Source organism: Cyprinodon variegatus, unplaced genomic scaffold, assembly GCF_000732505.1.
Source record: "Cyprinodon variegatus isolate N-32 unplaced genomic scaffold, C_variegatus-1.0 Scaffold87, whole genome shotgun sequence".
Classification (NCBI taxonomy): domain Eukaryota; kingdom Metazoa; phylum Chordata; class Actinopteri; order Cyprinodontiformes; family Cyprinodontidae; genus Cyprinodon; species Cyprinodon variegatus.
In genome coordinates this window covers 617,952-638,371 of record NW_015150540.1, presented here as the reverse complement: position 1 = coordinate 638,371, position 20,420 = coordinate 617,952, and the positions used below count along the sequence as shown (strand labels likewise).

Here is a 20,420-nt window from a genome sequence, read left to right as displayed (position 1 = left end):
TGGTATTATTGCAAAAAAAATGTATTAATAAACAGGAAAGAACTAATACTATAATAAATACTTTTTAAATATTTTGACAGGTTCAAAATATGTAAATTTACTTCTGATTATGCCAACATCAACTCAAAAGAATTCTGCACCAATATGAATATTAGTATTAAGTCAAGTGACATGACACTCAGGTACTTCCAGTTCCTAGTAGCTCTGTGACAGAGCTGAGAAAATACCTTTACAAAAAGAAGCAAAACAACGGTGAACATTGGTGAAGCCTTTTGGCATTTTTGCCAAGTTAAAGAGGCAAAGGGGATCAGAGGGCACACGGAGGTTACAGAGTGGTTAAGGTAAGTTTACGGAACTGTTAAGTTAAATGTTTGGTTATGTTAGCACTAACAAACTGGCTGACAAACAGTACTGAAGGAGAGTGGGTAAGCACAGGTGTGCCACTTTATAGCCAGGAGGAGTTCAAATTTAGCTATAAGCTTTAACTAAAGATAATCTGAACTATCTAAATAGTGTTCTTACCCACTTTGTAAACACCAACCCCATCCCAGTTACAGATTAGTCACAGTACCAGCACATTAATTTTTATTTTTATTTTTTTCATATTTGGTAAGGGTGCGACAGCAACTGCATCCACTTCTCTGAACTGAGTAAAAATGCTGTTACCTTCAATAATATAACTCAGGTACTGAGCCTTTTACAAGGAGATGGGACATTTCTTTGTATTAATATTAAGCTTTGCATTTGTGCAAAACATGTCTTAGATGATCCTCCCATGTACAACTGACCGTTAATCTGTGCAATACCCTTCATACTCTAAATGACATTAGATCCTTTAAAGATTCTGTCAAAGGAACCTGTCAATGCTAAGCTTGCTGAAGGGTGCTAACGTGATGCTACTACATAATTGTGCAGCAAACACAACAAGTACTGCAAATGAAAAAAATGGCAAGAAACACAAACAGATACACTAGCAAACATAAAAATGAGAATAACACAGAAAGGAAAAACTGCTGCAAGTAGAAAAAAGAAAGCAACAAGTTAGTGTAAGAAAATATGCAGCTTAGGTCTACTAGGTCGAGTTTGCCTAGGTTGACAGTTTTGAGAACTTTTCATTTCTCAATCAATCAGTTAGTCAATCCCTGCCATCAGATACGGGTTGGAAGCAGACAGAAATTAACTGAGAAATATTTGCACAAAATCTAAGATTAGAATCAATCTGGTTTGAACAAATCCCAACCATTTTAAATTAGTTAAATACAAAATTTGACCTTATTCCAAATTCTAAAAGGTAAACTTTGGTTCGCAAACATAAAATCCATACTAACCTATGACATTATTGCATCATTTTACGGTAATGATTTCCAGCCATTTCCTGTTGTGCCTATTCCTTTTAGTTGCTTACTAGCTTAAATGAGCTTTAAAAAGCTTTAAAGCTTTTAAACTGAATATGTTTAAACTGAATTTCAATTAATTTTCTCAATAAATTAGGATATTTAAATATAATTTGTTGTGATGTATTCCTTTTATTCCATTCCATGTGTGCAGAGTTTGGTGTCTGAGAGTGATTGAGCTTAATTTTACTTTTATATCTGTTGTCTTTTATCTGTTATATGCAGACAGCCTGTCGGTGCAGTTTGTAGCACTGTTGCCTACTGTGCTAAACCCTTCCTCTAACTTCTACCTCCACACATGTATTGCTCAAACCAGGCAGAGTTCAGAGATTTCTAAACCTAATAAATATTGCCCTGCTTAGAGTCTTCTCCGATAAGCAGTCAACAGTTCGTCTATTTCACCTCCTTTTATAGAGTTTCTCGTAGCTGACAGAAATCTGGTATTTAATTAATGATCACTTTTACATGTTGTTTTCTTCCTTCTAATGTTTGATGTTAAAAGTACTTCTCTGTTTTTCAATTATTGATTGATTAAACATCCTCTTTTCTTCTTTAGCTTTCCCTCTCCCATGTCCAGTAAATGCTTTGTCCATATCGTCCCCCAAAATTCTCATCTCAACCAACTACAATACTTTTTTTTGTATTGTAGTTGGTTGAGATGTTGTTTTTTTAAACAGTTTGTACATTTCAAAACTGCATCTCATTTACAGTATAAGGTTACAGTTTCCTTTATTTACAACAAATCTATTTCTTCTTTAGGATCACATCTTTATTGTTATTACTGCTCACACACGTAGAGATTACAGCCAGTTACAAAAGATCAGCAATGAGATAAGATACATTAGCAGCATGAATATGGTAAACATCAACTATTGAAAAATACATCCCTAGGAACACAAATGTAATTACTTCCTTAATATAACATAGCTATCCAGGGTTTATCCTCAATAGGCTTCTTTTCTAGTTGCTGATATTGCTGTCCTCATCACTGACTTCAGTTTACACAGCAGAACACAGTTTAATAGACATCTTTGTTTACTTTGCTTTAAAATGACCTGTTTTTTTTCACGCAAATGGCCTGCTTTATTGGTTTTATTTTGTCTTTTTATATGTCTTATAGCAGCCCTTTCCTGTGTGCTTAACTTGATGGCATGTAGAACAGTGACTTAGCTCACATGAATGCATCTTTTGAAGATTAACAAGCTGAGAGGACAGCTTCAGCCAGCTTCTCTGCTGCTTCTTTGGAAGCAGAAGCTAATCTCTGAAATCCCTGGTCAAATGGTGTTTATATTCAAAGAAATTAAGATTTACACTTGTCTATGGATTTTGAAGTAAAACATACATTATATTTTTCTCTAAACTAGGACTGAATTCTCCCCTATTGATCAGCTTTGCCACTACTTAAAGAAGACAAAAAAAACGTTATATTTTAATTACGGTAGTCATTTGCTTTGCTTGTAATAGTAATGTTATGAGATAACCCGAGGCTTTGTTGCATGTCGAGTAACTTAGCAAGTACCAAGGCTTGTTTCATTCAAAGCCTTGCTACCTAGCTGTACCTTGCAAAAAAAGAAGTTTAGATTCTCCCTGAGAGTTGACAAAAAGCTAAATGGCCTCAGTATTCAGTCTGAGGGTTTGTTGCAGAACTACTGTTAATTCATGTTTTAAAAATATTTTTTAAAATGTGGATAACAGAATTTGTATATAGTGTGGATAGGTTACAGATTATTTGAAGAGTTTAGGTGAGAAATGGAGATACAGTAGTATGGAGATTGAGGAGTGAGAAGGTAGGGAAGAAGATTTCACCTATATGGGAGTATTTTGACCAGATTTCATCCAGTAGGCCTAAGGGAAATCTGAGACATTTAGGATTATTCAATTTACTTATCAAGAAGTATAATTGTTACTATTTTGCAAGCATATTCAGTGAGAGTGCCCTTTGCTGAAGCAATTATCTCAAGTGCTAACTCTGAAATGTCAACTGGTTGAAAACAGTCTTAACCTAGCTCAGATTCTTTAGACTTAGACAACTTTTATTTTCATTTTGTACACACAGTGTGCACAAAACGAAATTTCATTTTATACAGCTTCCATGATATTTCCATTCCTTAAAGTGCAGCAGTGATCAAATGTAAACAGTGTAGGAGTAAACAGTTTAGTTACCTCACGTCATTGATCTTATTTTTTATGGAATCAATGTTATTTATAAAGAATCCTTTTAAAATCATTAGTGCTAAGAGCAGGTAGGAGGGACAGTCAACAGAGCTATGGCTCTGGGTGAGTTTGGCAGCTGTATTAAAAAAGAAACTTAAAAGAAAAAATTAATGAGGAAAAATATGCTGCCCTTGCTTTATGAAGGGTCCTTTTTTGTAAAAGTAAACTGTTTTTCCAGACTTGTAGGATGCCCGCAGGCACATAGAGTGCCATTTTCTGTCCAGTTTCATAGCATTTTGCTTCATAAATCAATTTGACTACCACAAATCAAGTCATTAACCAACAGACTTTTTGAAGAAACAGATCATGTGTTAAAAAAACAAACACTAGTTTTAACTTGTTCCCTAATTGGATTTATTTTTGTATTTTAATTCGATTATCGTGATTTACTCCTTTAGGATTATTTTTTTATTCATTTTATTTAATTGTTGGGCAAGACACTAGCCGTTTCTCAATATGTGTACTTGTGCGTTCTCATGTGCTCATGTGCTCAGGAAAGGTCATCAGCCTCAACCCAGGTATTGTTCCAATTCACAAGAACACAAGACAGAGAATGGACAAAGTCCCCGGATGTTATTGTCGCACCTCCCTCTCACCAAGTATGCATCAGAACAGACTTGTCTGTTCTCGAGATTGACAGCTGTCCCTGCATGCAACGCTGCAGCAGCAGCTTCCTATGGAGCGCTCACAGAGCTCAGAGTATTAAGTTAAAAGCTCTTTTTTCTGTTGTTGTTCTTCTATAAAAATTAAGTTTTGAGATCTTTTAAGGAGAGAACGTTATACCTTTAAGCTTCACTGTTTGGCCCATTTTCTCATTTAGTGCGGGATTTAAAAAAAAGTTCCAATGTTGAGAGGACCATGGCTACCAGCGAACCTCCGAGGCTAACCTCAGCCAGGGATATCCTTAACCCGCCTGGAGTCAGCCCTCTTTCGGCAAATGTATGAAATACAGCTGGCTCTGATGCTGATTTTTTTGTTTTATTTGGCAAAATGTTAATTTGATTTGTGTTAATCTGACTTTGTTAATCATTATTCCCAAAATAAATGAAAAAAGTAAGAATTTATTATTATCTAGGGATTATTAATAAAAGGAGATGAAATGCAGCTCCAGACGAGCCGAGTGTTTTGTGATGTCACAAGTACGCTTCTGTTTCAACTGACCCATATTTACGCTTCATGCTCCTGTCCTCCCCAACTCCATACTTTCCTGTGTTCTTGTCCAGAACATACTTGGCAATAACACAAATCAGTACGCGCATTCTTGCGAATTGAGAAATGGCCACTGTCTGGATAGAGTATGAGTGGGCAACAATAGCGAAGCTGAAGCGTGAATAGCAATCTTACTGCATTTAACGTGTTCTGGCCCCCGGCAAACATTTGACTATGGTCCCTGGTGTCTCTAATGCCACATTTCTGACTTTGGAGCTGCCAATTACCAGAATGGGCTTCCCGGTGGGTGCATCACTGAGCGGCCAAAATGGATAAAAACGTGGACGGGTTAGTGGTGACCAGTGGGCAGAGATTCACGACTATGCCGTTACCCAGTCGACTGGCTGCTCAGGCATTGATGGAGGACCATTACGTGGGGTTATCCCTGGTCTTGGTCATCAACTATCCAAAGCCAGGACTCTTAACTCTAATACTACATTTATTACACAAACCATTATCACTAAAGGAGGCAGTGGAATTACTGAAGATCCACTACAGAGAGCAAAAGAAAGGCATGGAAGGTTAGAAAGAGACAGAAAAGAATCAGGGGAGAAAGAGAAGGAAGCCATGGCAGTTTTAAGATAGAGCTAGCCTAGGCTACCTATTCCTTACTACTAGTAAAACTGTGTGAACCACGTACCAAGTAGAAAAGCGCAGCAGTAGAAGCTGTGTTTTAAAATGCTTCTGGAAAGTTAGAGTAAGCTAACAAAAGAACTTAGTTCAGATGGAGATAGCCTGAACAGCACCACCGAAGCTCAGCAGTAAAATAGGATGTTAACAAGATACATCTCACCAACAGCAGTAGCACCCTCTTGTGGCAAGTAAACTCTGAATAAAACTTCAGGGGTTGTTCTGCTAGAGTCTGGTGAAGTGGGCGTACACTGGATCCACAGATAATATGGCATTGTAACAATGTTGGCAGTCATTGGCTATTTGTGTTAGACTGACCAAAGGTTGATTGGCTTATGTTCAACTCAGTAGCAGATAATTCAATAAACTGGGAGTCAGACTTTTCTATCTCCACACATATATAAGGGAGAACGTTTGCAGCAGCCAGACATACAACAAACTACTTGAGAAAAGGTACGCCACATTTATTTCTACTTTAGGATATATATTTTTTTCAGCTGCTGCCTTTAACTGAACAACCTTTAATTTTGACTTCTAAAACATCTAATATAACTTTTTATAGTTTTTACATTAACCTGTTCTATATTTTCAGATCAATCTGGAAAAAAAAGGCTTTATCCAGCAGAACATGGCTCAGCTGACAATTCTTGCTGGTAGGTAATTTATTGTATATCATAATTTATTGTGTTATTTAAGTTTAAGATAAATAAAGCTGAGTTGTTGTTTTTTTCAGGATTGTCACTTCTGGTGTGTCTTCAAACTGGTATGAATGATTATTTTTGTTATGTAACAATCTCAGAATACAAATTTAGTTCTAATCTCTTTCTTTTTTTTATAGTTTCTTCCACCAAACTGGTGTGCTACTTCACCAACTGGTCCCAATACAGAGTTGGAGTTGGTAAATACACCCCTGAAAACATCGATCCAAACCTCTGCACACACCTCATCTACGCTTTCTCAGTAATCAATCCCTCCAATGAACTATCTACTTTTGAATGGAATGATGATGTTCTCTATAAATCCTTCAATGCCCTGAAGAACAGGTGAGCTAATTATAAACTTTAGTGTTTTGTGTGAAATCACTGATGAGGAAACCTATGTGAAAGTTGTAAGGTTTTCATGCACTGTTTAGAACATAATGTCAGATCATGGTTATATATTCAGATAGAATGCAAGGTTTAATTAACAAATTTAAATGATTTATACACTTTATGTATTTATACATCTCTAAAACAGAAATCCCAAACTGAAAACTCTGTTAGCTGTTGGTGGGTGGAACTTTGGAACAGCTCAGTGAGTAAAAAAAACTGCAGATGCTTTTCTGCATTTCTTATTTACCTAAATTATATAGCTATGGACATATGTGTTTATTTACAGATTCACCCTCATGACCTCATCTTCAGCCAACCGTCAAGTCTTCATTCAGTCTGCCATCAAATTACTGAGACAGCATGGCTTTGATGGACTGGATCTGGACTGGGAGTACCCTGGATCACGAGGAAGCCCTCCTGAGGACAAGAACAGGTTCACATTGCTCTGCCAGGTTAGAAATATTTCCTCCACTAATCTGTCACCTGCGGATGAATCTGCCACATGTTAATGTCACTGAATATTGCAGGAAAATCATTGATCAGAATTTCGGACAAACTTCCACACCCAAGTGTTTTGCTGTCAGTGTTACCTCCAAGTTCTTACAAATTGGAAAAAAGATTTGATTTTTAAGATTGTGACTCACCTATTAAGGGAAACTTGGGTCAACAGCTGATCTCAAAGCATTTATACTTCATGGTCAAATTTTGGAAGCAGCATAAACACAGAAAATGTCCTTTTTTTATTTAGGAATTACTTGCTGCCTTTGAAAAGGAAGCAGCTGATACCAACAGGCCAAGATTGCTGCTCACAGCTGCAGTGTCGGCGGGAAAGGGGAATATTGATAAAGGCTATGAGATTGCTGCTGTATCAAAGTAAGTTAATGAGATGTAATGCTACAATATCATATTAATCTGAGTTTAAAACAAACAAAAAAACTGAATTAAAAAAAGCAAATTGTTTAGCCAATTATTTAGAATATTAATTCTTAGCAGATAAGAAAAAAATACCATAATGTTTTTTTTTTATGAAAAAATACACTGAATGCCATTCACTTTATTTAGCTTCTTATTTTCTTGCAATATTGTTGTATCTAACAGGTATCTAGATTTTATAAGTGTCATGACCTATGATTTCAATGGAGCTTGGGATGCATTCACTGGCCACAACAGCCCACTTTACACCCAATCAGGCCTTCTTGGTGACCAAGTCTACAACAATGTTGTAAGTGAAAAGAAACCCAGGCAAGTTACATGTTTAGTAACAGCATTGTATCTTCAGTTTTACATGTGATCTTTATTTTCGTCACAGGACTCTGCCATGAAGTACTGGAGAGACCAAGGAGCTCCTTTAGATAAGCTGCTGGTTGGTTTTCCCACATATGGGCGCACATTTCGCTTATCAACAGCAGCTACTGGTGTTGGAGCACCGGCCAGCGGGCCTGGCTCTGCTGGGCCCTACACCAAAGAAGCAGGAATTATGTCTTACTATGAGGTAATAATTCTTATTTTGCATAGGTAACCAAATTACTAATTTAGGCTAAGAAATAATTTATACTGAAAACCAAAACAACACATCGGATAGTGCCTAAATCTCAGAGCATTGGTTTATAACTACAGGTTTGCGCTTTCCTTAATGGAGCCACCACACACTGGATTGAAGAGCAAAAGGTACCCTATGCAGTCAAAGGCAATGAGTGGGTGGGATTTGACAACAAACAGAGCTTTGAAATCAAGGTAATGTATGAAATCCAAAAACAAATAACAGCTATAATATAAATTTGTCCTTTACAGTGTTTGAGATTGTCTTTTTGAATTAAAACATTATGTGCATTTGATATTGATACAGATATTAAACACACGTACGTTTTAGTTATTAAAATTGTCCAGAGGATGGCACTATAGTTACAATATTTCAGATATAACCCCTGACCTGATATGTTTTACCACCTACTGAATAGGTTAGTGATTAAGGTTTTACCCAGAAAAGGTGGATGCAACCTAGGGATCCAGAGACTCAAGTGGCTCCTTGGACTTTACACGATGGCTCTTCATAGCATTTACTAAAAATGAAAAGAAGTCAACAAATAGTTTTAAATGAAAAGTAGATATAACAAATTCAGGTTCTGACAAACTTTTCTCTTAGAGTGATTTCATAAAATTTCCATCCGGCTGACAGTAAAAATACCTGGAATATCTTTAAGATCTATTTTATGTTTTTCACCTGGCTTAGAAACATTTTGCTTTACTAATAGATAATAGTAAAAAAAAGGAAATACTCTTACATTTTATTTTATTTTTATTTTTTTTACCTTATAGTGGAAATAAGATTAACAAAAATGATCTTTAAAGATGTAGATGTCTTTAAATAAACAGGTGTTTCCATTTTTTTTTAAGTTTTTATTTGGCTGAACTGAATGGGGAAAATGACTCTTTGGGTTGTGAAGGTTGTTGATCTAGAATAACAATCAGGCCAATCAATCAAGTTTTTCAGAACTCATCAGCCAAACTTTGCAAACACTCTTAACCACTTATGTTTTCTACAATGGTTCACAGCAGATCTTTAGAATTCAGTTTATAGTGCGTGTATTCACCTCCAGGGCACATAATGGCCATTCATCTGAAATTTGTTATTTTTCAATGCCTTTTTAACCACGCAATGCATCTTGCATTCTTTAATCCTTTCAGCCCTACTTAGCCTTTCAGTCTATGGCTGCTAAACCACTTTTGAACCAATTTGCTCTCTATGTCATTTGCTTAATGTGCTTCTTTATATCTATTTTTAGGCTGTGTACACATTAATTGTGATTTATATTGTACAGAATTCTGTATTATAAATAGACTATACTTACTACCGATACATGTATTAGTGGTTTCTCATCTTTATGCAGATGAGTAACCAGCTTCTATTTCTTGCCTTCTTCTCTTGACCTAAAAAACACTGTGACAAGTGATTTTTTTGTCCTGGTGTGTTTCATTTTGATTGTAATTTTGAAAAAAAAATTATAATCTGTATTTTTAATGGCAACTTTTATATTTTCTAGGCACAATATGTCAAAGATAACAAATATGGGGGAGCATTTGTCTGGTCTCTGGCTCTTGATGATTTTGCTGGACAGAGCTGTGGTCAGGGACCCTATCCCCTCATTGGTTATCTCCGCTCTCTTTTGGACTCGGGTAAACAATATTAGTCAATGTTATTCCCCATAAGGACATAAAATATCCTTTCTTTTACTTTAAAGATGCTTTATTCTCTGTTTTTAGATAACCAAACAAATGCACGGGTAACAACAACACCAAATGTTACCCAAATCCTCCCTTCAACAGCTGCCGGGACGGCCCCTACCACAGCTACCACAAGTGTTGTTTCGGGGAACAATTTCTGTGTTGGAAAGATTGATGGGATTTACAAAAATGATGATGACAAAAACACCTTCTATCAGTGTGTCAATGGAAAAACATATACGCAGAGATGCCCTTCTAATCTGGTTTACAGTGAGAAATGCTTATGCTGTGACTGGCCCTAAATATATCATATATCAACGACGCTGTAATGTCAGTTTGTTTTATGAAGACAACGGGACTTTTCCCCTTAAAATAAAATACTTTGATGTGCATGTGATTTGGCCCATTTTTTTGTGAATTTAATGTTGGATTAAATAGCTTTGGTGTTGTAAGTGTAGCTTTATTTACAAATAAAAGCAGTTAGTGTATTTTTTTCAGATCAGAAAAGACCCAGGATGTATCAGCTGCATTTTCACTGTTATTAAATTATTTGGAAAATCTGTAGATATACTTAGAAATGTTTTTAAAGAACGAAGATTTTCTTGATCAAACAGAGTCAGTTATGGAGGTTTGGGCAGTTTATAAAGAACCCTTATCAAGGCTAATGTGTTGATCTCTTTTAAAAGATGGATGGGAACTACAATAGAAATCTTCAACAAGTCACTGGAGCAATGTAACATGCTCTCCTATAAAAGCTCCACCTTCACACATTAAATGACTACAGACCATTAACCTTCGTAGTCCTGACTGAATGTAACATTTCTTAATTTTGTGGCCCCTTTCCTTGAGATGAAGGTGGATTCCTGAATCCAAACAGTGCCATATACTTAGCTTGTGTTAATGCTTGTTTTTAGACCACCAAAAAGAAAATTTTTGAGAGGAGTCAAAGAGGCCATTTACATCAAATATCCCTAACCAAGGGGGAGGACTTGGATTTTTCTTGTCCTTTGCATAAAGCACTTCACTAAAATTCCAAAACATTCCAAAGAAATGTCAGGGAAACTGAAACCTCTGGTTATGTGATTAGTATCCAAACCTTGAGAGACTGTCAGCAACATTACAAAGGATAAGCAACACAGTAATTTGCATGTAAACTTAACCCAGCAGCTTAGAACATGGCTATTTCTTCTTGGCTATTGCTTGAACTGGTCAAAATAAAAATAAAAATTTCATCAGAAAGGTTGTTTTGCATTATTTCTACATGGAAGCCAAAATACAGTCATAACAATAAACATATATACAACCCAATAAAACTTTTCTACAGACAATTTTTTTCATATCTTAGTTTTGCTTGAGAAAGCATCCGTTTTATCCTAATTTAGTCTAAAACAGCATCCTTATAGCCTATAAGCACTGGAGAAAACAAGTTTATTTTAATTTTCTACCTTAAATAAGATTAACTTTATTACTCATCACATTTCCTGAGATGCAGATGTGTCTGACAATCTGGCAACAGTTCATACATAAGACACAGAATTGAAAGGTGCCTTTATTATTTATTGAATTTATACAGTAGAAGACAATTTGCTAAGCCCATAACAAGGTCTTATAGGAATTTTAAGTTACTCACCAGCTAATTCAATTAGCTTTAAGTGCTAATTGTATTAAACTTTAGGTATAAAAGCAGGGTGGGTTTGTGCAAAAGTATTCATTCCACCTTAAATGTTTCACATTTTGTTACATTGGAACAATAAACCTGAAATAATTCTATTACGATTTCGTGTCATACACAAATGCTATTTACAAATGGAAACCTGAAAGCAGTCACATGCCTTTGTTCATAGCCCTGTTAATGATTTTTTTTTTTCTCAAATAAGATAAAAACATCTGTGAACAAATAGTATCACAAGACCAAGGAAGACAAAGGGGAAAGATGAGGTGATACAGTCAGTGAGAAACTGTTGCACCCGAGACACAAAAAAGAGCCATCACACATCTGTCCCTCCAGCTGCTCCTGGACTTATCAATTTTAAGTGCCCCAACAGGTCTAATAACTTCAATTCAGTTTATGTATATAAGGGCGATTCACAATATGACATCTCAAGGCGATTTACAGAGACAGCTTAATCAGATAATACAGTGAGATTTGTTCAAAGTTTTCTAAAGACAACCAGCTGATTGCATCAACATATAGACATGAAAGCAATCCCTCACACAAAGCATGCTTGTAGCAAGAGTGGAGAGAAAAAAAAAATTCCCTTTGAACAGGAAGAAACCTCCAGCAGAACCAGGCTCAGTGTGAGTGGCCATCCGCCGAGGCCGACTGGGGTTCAAGGAGTCAGAAGCAGACATATAGAAAGAAGCAAACTGGCAGTTTTTTTTACTCTGCCAGACAATAAAATTTTATTAATAGCCAGTTTTAAAGTATTTTATATGTCTTAGGTACATATAAGCTTTTTCTTTACTGTAGCACTGAATTTAACATCCCACATAATATCCACAATTGCCTAGTTACCTTGAATATTTAACCTAAGATGACCATTAAAAAACCAAATATGACTATCAGAAGGGATATTTACATCTGTACATTTTGTAGTTTGACTAGCGGTGCAGAATTTACCCTCCACCTTGGTTTATCCTGATAAATGTAGAGGTTTTGTGCAATTATGGATTTGACCAAAATACATGCAAAGACTTTAAAGTCCCTTTTTCAGCACAATCTTACCATATTCTGATTTTAAGAGGATATGATAAAACCCATAACAAATGGCTAAGCTCTACAAGATTATGGATTTGTCATAAACATTATTAACTAAAACATACAAATTTTACACTCAGTTTTCAGAGTCTGCAAATAAAGAAAATACCGTGTGTCTAAAAAAGTGCAGCAACTTAGAATTATGAGATAAGTGCTTTGGTTCCATCATGAGCTCAAAGGTCCACATACCATCATTATCTGTTTTATGTGGATGTTGCAATAGTGTCCTTAATCTGATAAAACAGCTTATCTGCGTTTAAAGCTATCAAGATGTTTTCACAATTGTTTGAATTTTCAAGGCATCCATAAAACCATGATGAGCCAATTCTAACTGATCTTTATTTCTAAGGAGTCCATAAACAATGATTTTTTTTTCTGCATAACAACACAGCAAACTGGTAATGATAAACGTACAAAAACGTGATCAAGTATAATATGTGGTTTTAACATGGGTCATGAACAGAACATTTCCAAATACCAAACTTTTTTGAGGGGAACTAAAGCATGCAGTGAATCTTTCAAAGAAAGTATCATGGTAGAAAAAATAAAATAAAAACAATCATAATATGTATTTTAAGGCATTAGCATCATTATACAATATCTGACAAATACTCCACAGAATGCAAATAAACCTACTTTTGCAAACTCAAATTGTATTTTATTGATACATTGGGAAATTTCTCTTTAAACAAAAACAAAATAACAAGAAAATCTGCTCATAATTAGAAATTAAATAAACTTATAACATAAGCATAGTAATAGATAGTGCAATCTCAGTTCATTCCAGAGTAAATCAATACATAACTCAATGAATAGTTCTTTCAGTGGATTGTACAAGTCTTTGGTCAAAGTAAAGCAGCGTAACATTATGTAATTTATAAGTAATGCTCTCACATTTTTTTTTATTTAAAATTAGTTCACAGCAGCAATGTCATCTGTTTGATCAAACTCCTCCAAAAACAAAAGATCATAAACCTTTCTTTTTTAAATTAAACTACAAGTTCATCCAAGAGCCCATTTAAAACACCTCAATTCAACTGACTCGACCAATAGAAATGCAATTATTTATTTTTTCAATCTTCAAGTCTACCCAGTAATGTTCATGTAAAATTATTTTTGCATCATTTGTAAACTCAGGATATAATAAAGCATTCAGCTAAACAGCTGCTTAGAGTTCATGAACAGAGCTGTGTGGATCAGGAAGCTTCTTAATGTCACAGTTTTGAATCAGATTAAAATAAAACACAATGAGCTCCTCATAGTTCTTTTTGGAAATCCTTTCGTTTATCCCATGAAACCTGAAAAGTAAAGATAAGAGAAAACAGGTTTGTTAATTAGAAAATTCCTTGTTATAAGATCCACTGTCTATTATTTCTGGATAAATGCTTTGTGTCATTAAAACTGAAGAAGTAAAGGAAAAAATATCCGTACAGTGTTTGCTCAGTAAGGATCTAAACCCCCCTCACATTTATAAATAATGTTTTTAATATAAACAAATGAGTTTATGTCAAAGGGTCCTTTTTGTTCTAAGGTTCAGATCATTTTAAGTTCTTACCTTTGAACGTCACCTGGTTTAAACCAAACTGGAGCAAAGCGATAAATATCACTGCTCAGGTCTTTGAAATGTCGACTGTCTGTGTTTCCAACACAAATACCTGAAAATCAAACAGTTTGTTTAGATATAAGTGCTTTTACTATGAAACTACATTGATCTGAGATTTACCTGGAGCAACTGTAAGTTTGGGAAACATGTCCAAAACTGTTTTCTTTATGATCTGAAAGCCAAAGGATTGCTCATCAGAAGAGCTAATGGGGAGTGGGTCAAATCCATCAATAAGCTCTACTTTCACTCGTTGGTCCCCAACCGTATCCTGGATAAAGTCTAAGACCTGGAAAAGCAGAACACAGTCTGTTCAACAGATCTTTACATACATAAGAAAGAACAGCAACATTTCTCTCCTTGCCTCTTGTAGTGAATGTGCAGAGTGGATTCGTAGATTTACAGTAGCCTCTGCTAGCGAAGGAATGATGTTGGACTAAAAGAACCCAGAATATTTTCATTTGAGATTGAAAAAAAAAAGTGAATTAATCAATTTAAAAAGAAGTTGCATACCTTAGTTCCTGCATTAAACATTGTCACGGCTGTGGTAGTCCTTACAAAAGCATTAGTGTCTGGCTTCATTTCCAGTACTCTGCAATACAAAGCACATCAATAAAAGAGCAGAGGCAGCAGACTGCCACCTGATCCACTTTACACCACAGCTTAAATATTGTTATTACCTGCCAAGGAGTGGGGAAAAGAGCCATAAGTTTGACATTATGAACTTCAGAGGAAGACCAAACTGAGAGAGAAAAAATAGAAATGTTTAAGAATGTGGAGACATCAGAAAACCTTGAGTTAGCAAGCATTGATTCCTCTTGCCTTGTGGGCCAGATGTTCAAAGGTATCACGTTCTGGACCATAACCAAATAACCTCGGCATAGGGTTGTCTTCAAGTCTGCAGAAATTATAAAACCAAAATTTAAACTATATAACTAGTTTCATACCAGAGAAACCTCTAAAATGATCAAAGAATTTTCCAAAGCAATAAAAAGCTGAAGAATAAGATGTCACACCTTTTGACAGCTGCAGCTAAGATCCCAATGCTGGACTCCCTGGGAGGCATCGAGGAGTGACCAGGTGCCATAGACACACTAAGCTTCACATTGGCTGAGCCCTTTTCACTTACCCCAATTCTGTTTAAATAAAAACACTGATGGTGAGCAGTTGACATACACTCATCAAACCTTCATAGGTCTAAAAAAAATTAAATGATGGTAAAGAAGTTAGAGAAATTTGCTTTACACATATATACATATATACATATATGTGTGTGTGTGTGTAAGGGTTAGGACTTCTTCTTAATTTTGAGAAATCAATAAAAAAAAGTTTTGTTCCATTAAAAATGTTGCGTTTTCATACAAACAGAGGACGCCCAAGCCTGTTTTAATTTACAAAATCTATGTGCAAGAAAGAATGATTTCTCTCTCTGTTTTATTAAGCATAACGGGGTATCAGCGACCCATTGGTTGGTTTCATCTCAAATCTCTCTCTGCCTTCCTCAGCTCAGCCCTCAGTTTCTACCCCTCCCCTCACTGTTTGGCAAAGTTAGCAAACTCTGTAACTGACCGGAGTCCAAGTCACATCATGTCTCATGTTCACAAAAAAATCATTACCGGGGCAGAGAGACTGAGCGTAGTGAAATAGTTAAATCTTTATTAAAAGGTATATGAATTCTCATTGGGTTTTGATCTGGGTTGGGAACGGCTAAAATGTTTCTATTTATTTATTTTTTATATATTTGAACAAATTTGATATTTTACTTTCTTTATAATCTAGTTGACCATTTATTTTTATTGTTCTGCATTTTCTTTATATTTGTCATCTGGTCTAAATTATTCAGTTTTGTACTTTAAATCACTATCTTTTTTGTGCAGCACTTCAGTGAACTTTAATAGTCTTAAAGTGCGTGAGTCTGTAAATCTGTTTGCTGAATAAATGAATTCATCCCTAAATAACAGTCTTTAAAATAGTATTTAAAAAAAACATTTATAGTAACGCACATATTTACCAAGATGAGTAGGTACATTTTCCCTACACCCAAAAGACAGAGATTAATTTGTCATTTTTTTACCATCGCCTCTATGAGGCTTAGCAAATGCGACCACCTAAGTATCATGCTCAAACTGAGTGTGGGGATTTCTCACAGAGCTACAGGTCCATCAAGTCCACTGATTACTCCATCAAGTACAGCCAGGCCTTCATCCAGGACAAATGACAGCTTCACACCACGATCCTTCATCAAACGTACAATGTTCATTGCCCCATTGAAACCACTGATCTGCAAATGACAAACCAAAGAGCCCAGCTGAATTTTTTTTTTTATTGTTTGTGAACAACAGCAGTTTAAAGGGCAGAAAAATACCTCTTCATCATGTCCCAAACCAATGTAAAATCCCCTACGTGGAGCATAGCCTCTAAGCAGCAGGTACTCCAATGCTTGAAGTATTCCCTGAGGAAACATAAAAATGAAAAACAACACAATGAACCTGGTCTGCAGATATATAAAAACTATGCAACTTAGTTCTAGAATATTCTAACAATACATCAGCACTTGTTCTCCTACCATTACAGCGCACTTATCATCTATGGTCCCTCTTGCATAGATGAAGCCATCCATCTCTTGGGCAGAAAAGGGAGGCGCCTCCCAGCCGTCTGACTCTCTGGCAGGTACTACATCAATGTGGGCCAGCAGCAGGTATGGCACCAAGTCAGGCTGAGATCCCTGCACCTGAAACAGGTGGCTGTAATCTGCCACCAGCTCATGATGAACCAGGCTTGAGGAGAAAACGGTGGGGAAGGCTGACAAAGAAAAAATATAACATGACAAACACAGTCTCACTATGTTACCTAAAAAAATCAATTTAAAGAAATTGTAAAATCTTAAAAAAGTTTAATTGTTGCATTATTTTGTTAAAAAAACATTAAACTGGTCTTGAAAACTAAAACGGTTTATCAGAAAATAAACATGATATCAAATAAGACCAATAAGAATGTTTAATATAGAAACACCAGCTAACTAAAAGGTATAGCTAAATACAGTATGAACCTAATTGACAATATGAATATATTTAGGGTCGGGTCTCCTTTGCTTGAGTTTCTAGATAAATGCCATGTAGCAGAGAGATGATGAGCTCGTAGGTCATCAAATTATGCTAAAAATTATCTCGAGAGTTTTCACTTACAATAAAATCAAAAAGTATTAGATGGGGTGAGATGAAGTGAGAGGAAAAAATAAATGAGGGTTCTAAAACACTGAGATTAATTCCTGAAAATTAATGAATAAATCATCTTTCAACTGTTTAATATTCTAGTCTATAATAACAAAGAACAAACTTTCTAATTTGGTTCAGGACGGAAATGTTTCTATTAAAAAAGCAATTAGTTAGTCGAAACGATTGATAGTGGTCAAGTAGAATGTAACCCCAGTTTAATAGCTTTATTCATTAAGGAAATATAATCTGAATAAAGAATGAGCTAAAGTGTGTACGGAATGAAACAATGATCTGGCACCACATTGTGACCACTCCCATTATTATCCGATTATCTCTTCATTTTAAAACCCATTGGGGGAATCTGCTTGAGGAAAAGTGAACATCATGCTTTAAAAGTTGTATGAAGAAGGAAAAACTGGAGAATAAGGATTTGTATTAGTTTGAGAAGGCAGAACTTTAACGATTTGCAGACTGGGTCAGAGCATCTGAAAAAGTGCAGCATTTGTGGTGGAGTTCCAGTTCTGGACAGGACATCATCTTTCCAAAGCGGTCAATTAACCGAACATTAAGGAGAGTCATAGAATGCCAAAACTCTTCTAAACATATGCTCTCATCCAACCAATCAGCAAACAAAGGGACCATGTTTGCTGAGGAGGAGTTGCTGCAAATTAAAGACCCTAAAGGAATTTAACTAGAATAATTGGAAAACCTTTTTCTTTTTTTCTTTTTTTTGGGGGGGGGGGGGGGGGGGCATTAACTTGAAGATTAGTCTTAACCTGAGAGTAAAGCTGCAATTATTTAATCTGTTGATTATTTTTTTCAATTAATTGATCAATAATCGGAAAGCCAAAGTTTCCTTAAAGAAGACTTTTTACAAAATTCAACCTGGTGAAACTAAAACTTTTCCACTTGAGGGATTCTTAATAGAGCATGTCGACAGACGACTTATTTTTTCTATCTTAAATGCAAAATGTTTACACCGTGTTTTTTTATTTTTTTTACAATTTTGATATAATTACTGCTCTTAATGGCTCGCACATCAGCTACATACATTTTACAGTCTCTGTACTCCAGTTAACTGATAATTGATTTACTGTTATTTCAATCATTGATTAATCCAATTAACTTTTTCAGCCCTACCTGATACTACATTAGCAAATGGAGCCTAGGCGGAAGTTCAACTGAAGAAACTCAGCCCACCAAAAGCCCCTCCTCCACCATCGTCGTTAAAGCTTAATCAGAGTGTCATTCATCCCGGACTCTTACTGCATTCCCTGTCTCATCTCAACCGTTCCAGCAGAAGACCGCCATGTTGAGACTGGTTCTGCCAGAGGTTTCTTCCAAACGGGAAGTTTTTCCTCTCTACTGTCACCCTATGCTTGCTCATCATTGACACACACAACAGGACTTCCATCTTCCAGGTCCCTGAGTGAAGCTCTAGAATCAGCTCACGCAATCCACTGGATCTCCCCATAAAGCTCAGCATACCGTCTCGCTAACCAGCAGTCTACAGACTGACCAAATTCATCTATCTCCACTCCACCAGCAGTTTCAGGCCTGGGGGAGACAGCCCTGTTCTTTACTCCTGTTCATGCATATCTATCAAAATTAAGCGCTATGTTTCCTGTCGAGGTCTGAGCGCCAAAGACTAAGTAATTGTATCAATACATTTCTCCTAATTGTATTTTCTCTTCATCTGAGTTTTGCAGATGTAAATGCTTTTAAGCATTTAAATTGCAAAAAAAATATGCTTTCATTTTTAAATGCATGTTTGCTCAGTAAGTGCACTGTCTGATTCCAATCTATATATTTAAACTAATTTATAGCTTGATTTCAGAATGTAAACTGAACAAATCACATAAGCTGAATATATATTTTGGGGTTAATTATAAAGTAGAAAGCCAAATTAAACCATACACTTTTAAAATTTTGCTATTAGCTTTATTATCAGGATGAAGCCAAGCAGACTGTTTTAATATTTCCCTTCTGTACAAATATATCCACTGACTTATATTTGAAATGATTATACGACATTAAGTTCTGAGCAAATCGATGAAGCTAATGATTATCAGTTAGCTCTTGCTAGCAGCTAACAATAAGGTTAGCAGCAATGTAGGTGTATCAGTTACACGCTCGTTTACTAGCATGTATAGGAATGTACCATCCTGGTTTCTTTGAGGAAACCTTTAGAAACAGAGGGTAAAGGCGTGATGTTTGAGGGGGACACCTGTTGTCGTACCTTTGCGGAGGAAGGTGACAAACTGACGCAGAGCTGTGGTGTTGCTCTCCCTCTCAGAGAATGACACTGTGGGGATCCTCAGCGCCTCTGAACGACAAAACAAACACACCATGATCTAGCAACACCCCCACACCTGTTTCTGTGGACTAGGCCAATCTCAAAGCTTAACGGACCCACACTACCTTTAAATTTGGCTAGAAGCTCCTCTCTCTGATGTTGATCAATCACCAGGGAGATATTGTTCGACTTTTCCCAGCGTGCGAGTTGAAGTCCGACATTTACGTCCAGAGACAGAGTCCGGATTGTTGCCGAAGTGAATAACAGCAATACTGTGATAAAGAAAGTGAAAACAATTATCTTTAAAAACTTCCACGCTTGGATCTTTGAGTCTGCCATTGTTGTGTCTGTTGTGACAGCAGAAGTTGCAGAGTGAAGTCAGCACAGATGACACCCTGCAGTGTGAAGAAGAGACACCTACTGGCGAACAGCTTTAGCTCCATTTTGTGTGTTCAGCCATAAAAGTTTTAGGCATTTTGTTATTTGCTGTATAGAATTTAAATATTTTGTTTATGCATGGATTGCTACGGAAGGAGATTAGGGCCGCTGAAAAAAATGTAAAAAGTTAACCAATCTTTACATGTTATTTCAGTATTATATGAGAAAAAAGTTTAAATTCTGACTAATATAGAATTCTGACTTTAATCTCAGAATTCTGACTTTTTTCTCACAATTCTGACTTTAATCTCAGAAATCTAACTTTTTCCTCACAATTCTGACTTTGATCTAAGAAGTTTGACTTTTTTCTCACAGTTCTGACTTTAATCTTTTTTCTCAGAATTGTGACTTTT

At 36.0% G+C, this 20,420-nt stretch overlaps 2 protein-coding genes across 2 annotated transcripts; one reads left to right on the top strand and one right to left on the bottom strand.

The window, feature by feature from the left end:
* Positions 1–4,857: 4,857 nt before the first annotated feature.
* On the top strand, positions 4,858–10,194 carry LOC107083903 (acidic mammalian chitinase-like). The gene is made up of 12 exons (XM_015373450.1): positions 4,858–5,900; positions 6,040–6,100; positions 6,181–6,210; positions 6,286–6,490; positions 6,684–6,740; positions 6,825–6,990; positions 7,287–7,411; positions 7,637–7,760; positions 7,848–8,030; positions 8,156–8,272; positions 9,580–9,712; positions 9,800–10,194. The coding sequence occupies exons 2-12, from the start codon at positions 6,076–6,078 to the stop codon at positions 10,060–10,062; spliced, it is 1,428 nt and encodes a 475-aa protein (XP_015228936.1). The 5' UTR covers positions 4,858–5,900; positions 6,040–6,075; the 3' UTR covers positions 10,063–10,194.
* Positions 10,195–12,340: 2,146 nt separating this feature from the next.
* On the bottom strand, positions 12,341–20,010 carry pm20d1 (peptidase M20 domain containing 1). Its single transcript, XM_015373528.1, has 13 exons — positions 19,755–20,010; positions 19,573–19,659; positions 16,685–16,920; positions 16,484–16,570; positions 16,266–16,399; positions 15,135–15,254; positions 14,941–15,016; positions 14,799–14,860; positions 14,632–14,710; positions 14,483–14,554; positions 14,242–14,407; positions 14,074–14,173; positions 12,341–13,816 (listed from the first exon to the last, which is right to left on the bottom strand). The coding sequence occupies exons 1-13, from the start codon at positions 19,966–19,968 to the stop codon at positions 13,687–13,689; spliced, it is 1,563 nt and encodes a 520-aa protein (XP_015229014.1). The 5' UTR covers positions 19,969–20,010; the 3' UTR covers positions 12,341–13,686.
* Between the last annotated feature and the right edge of the window lie 410 nt (positions 20,011–20,420).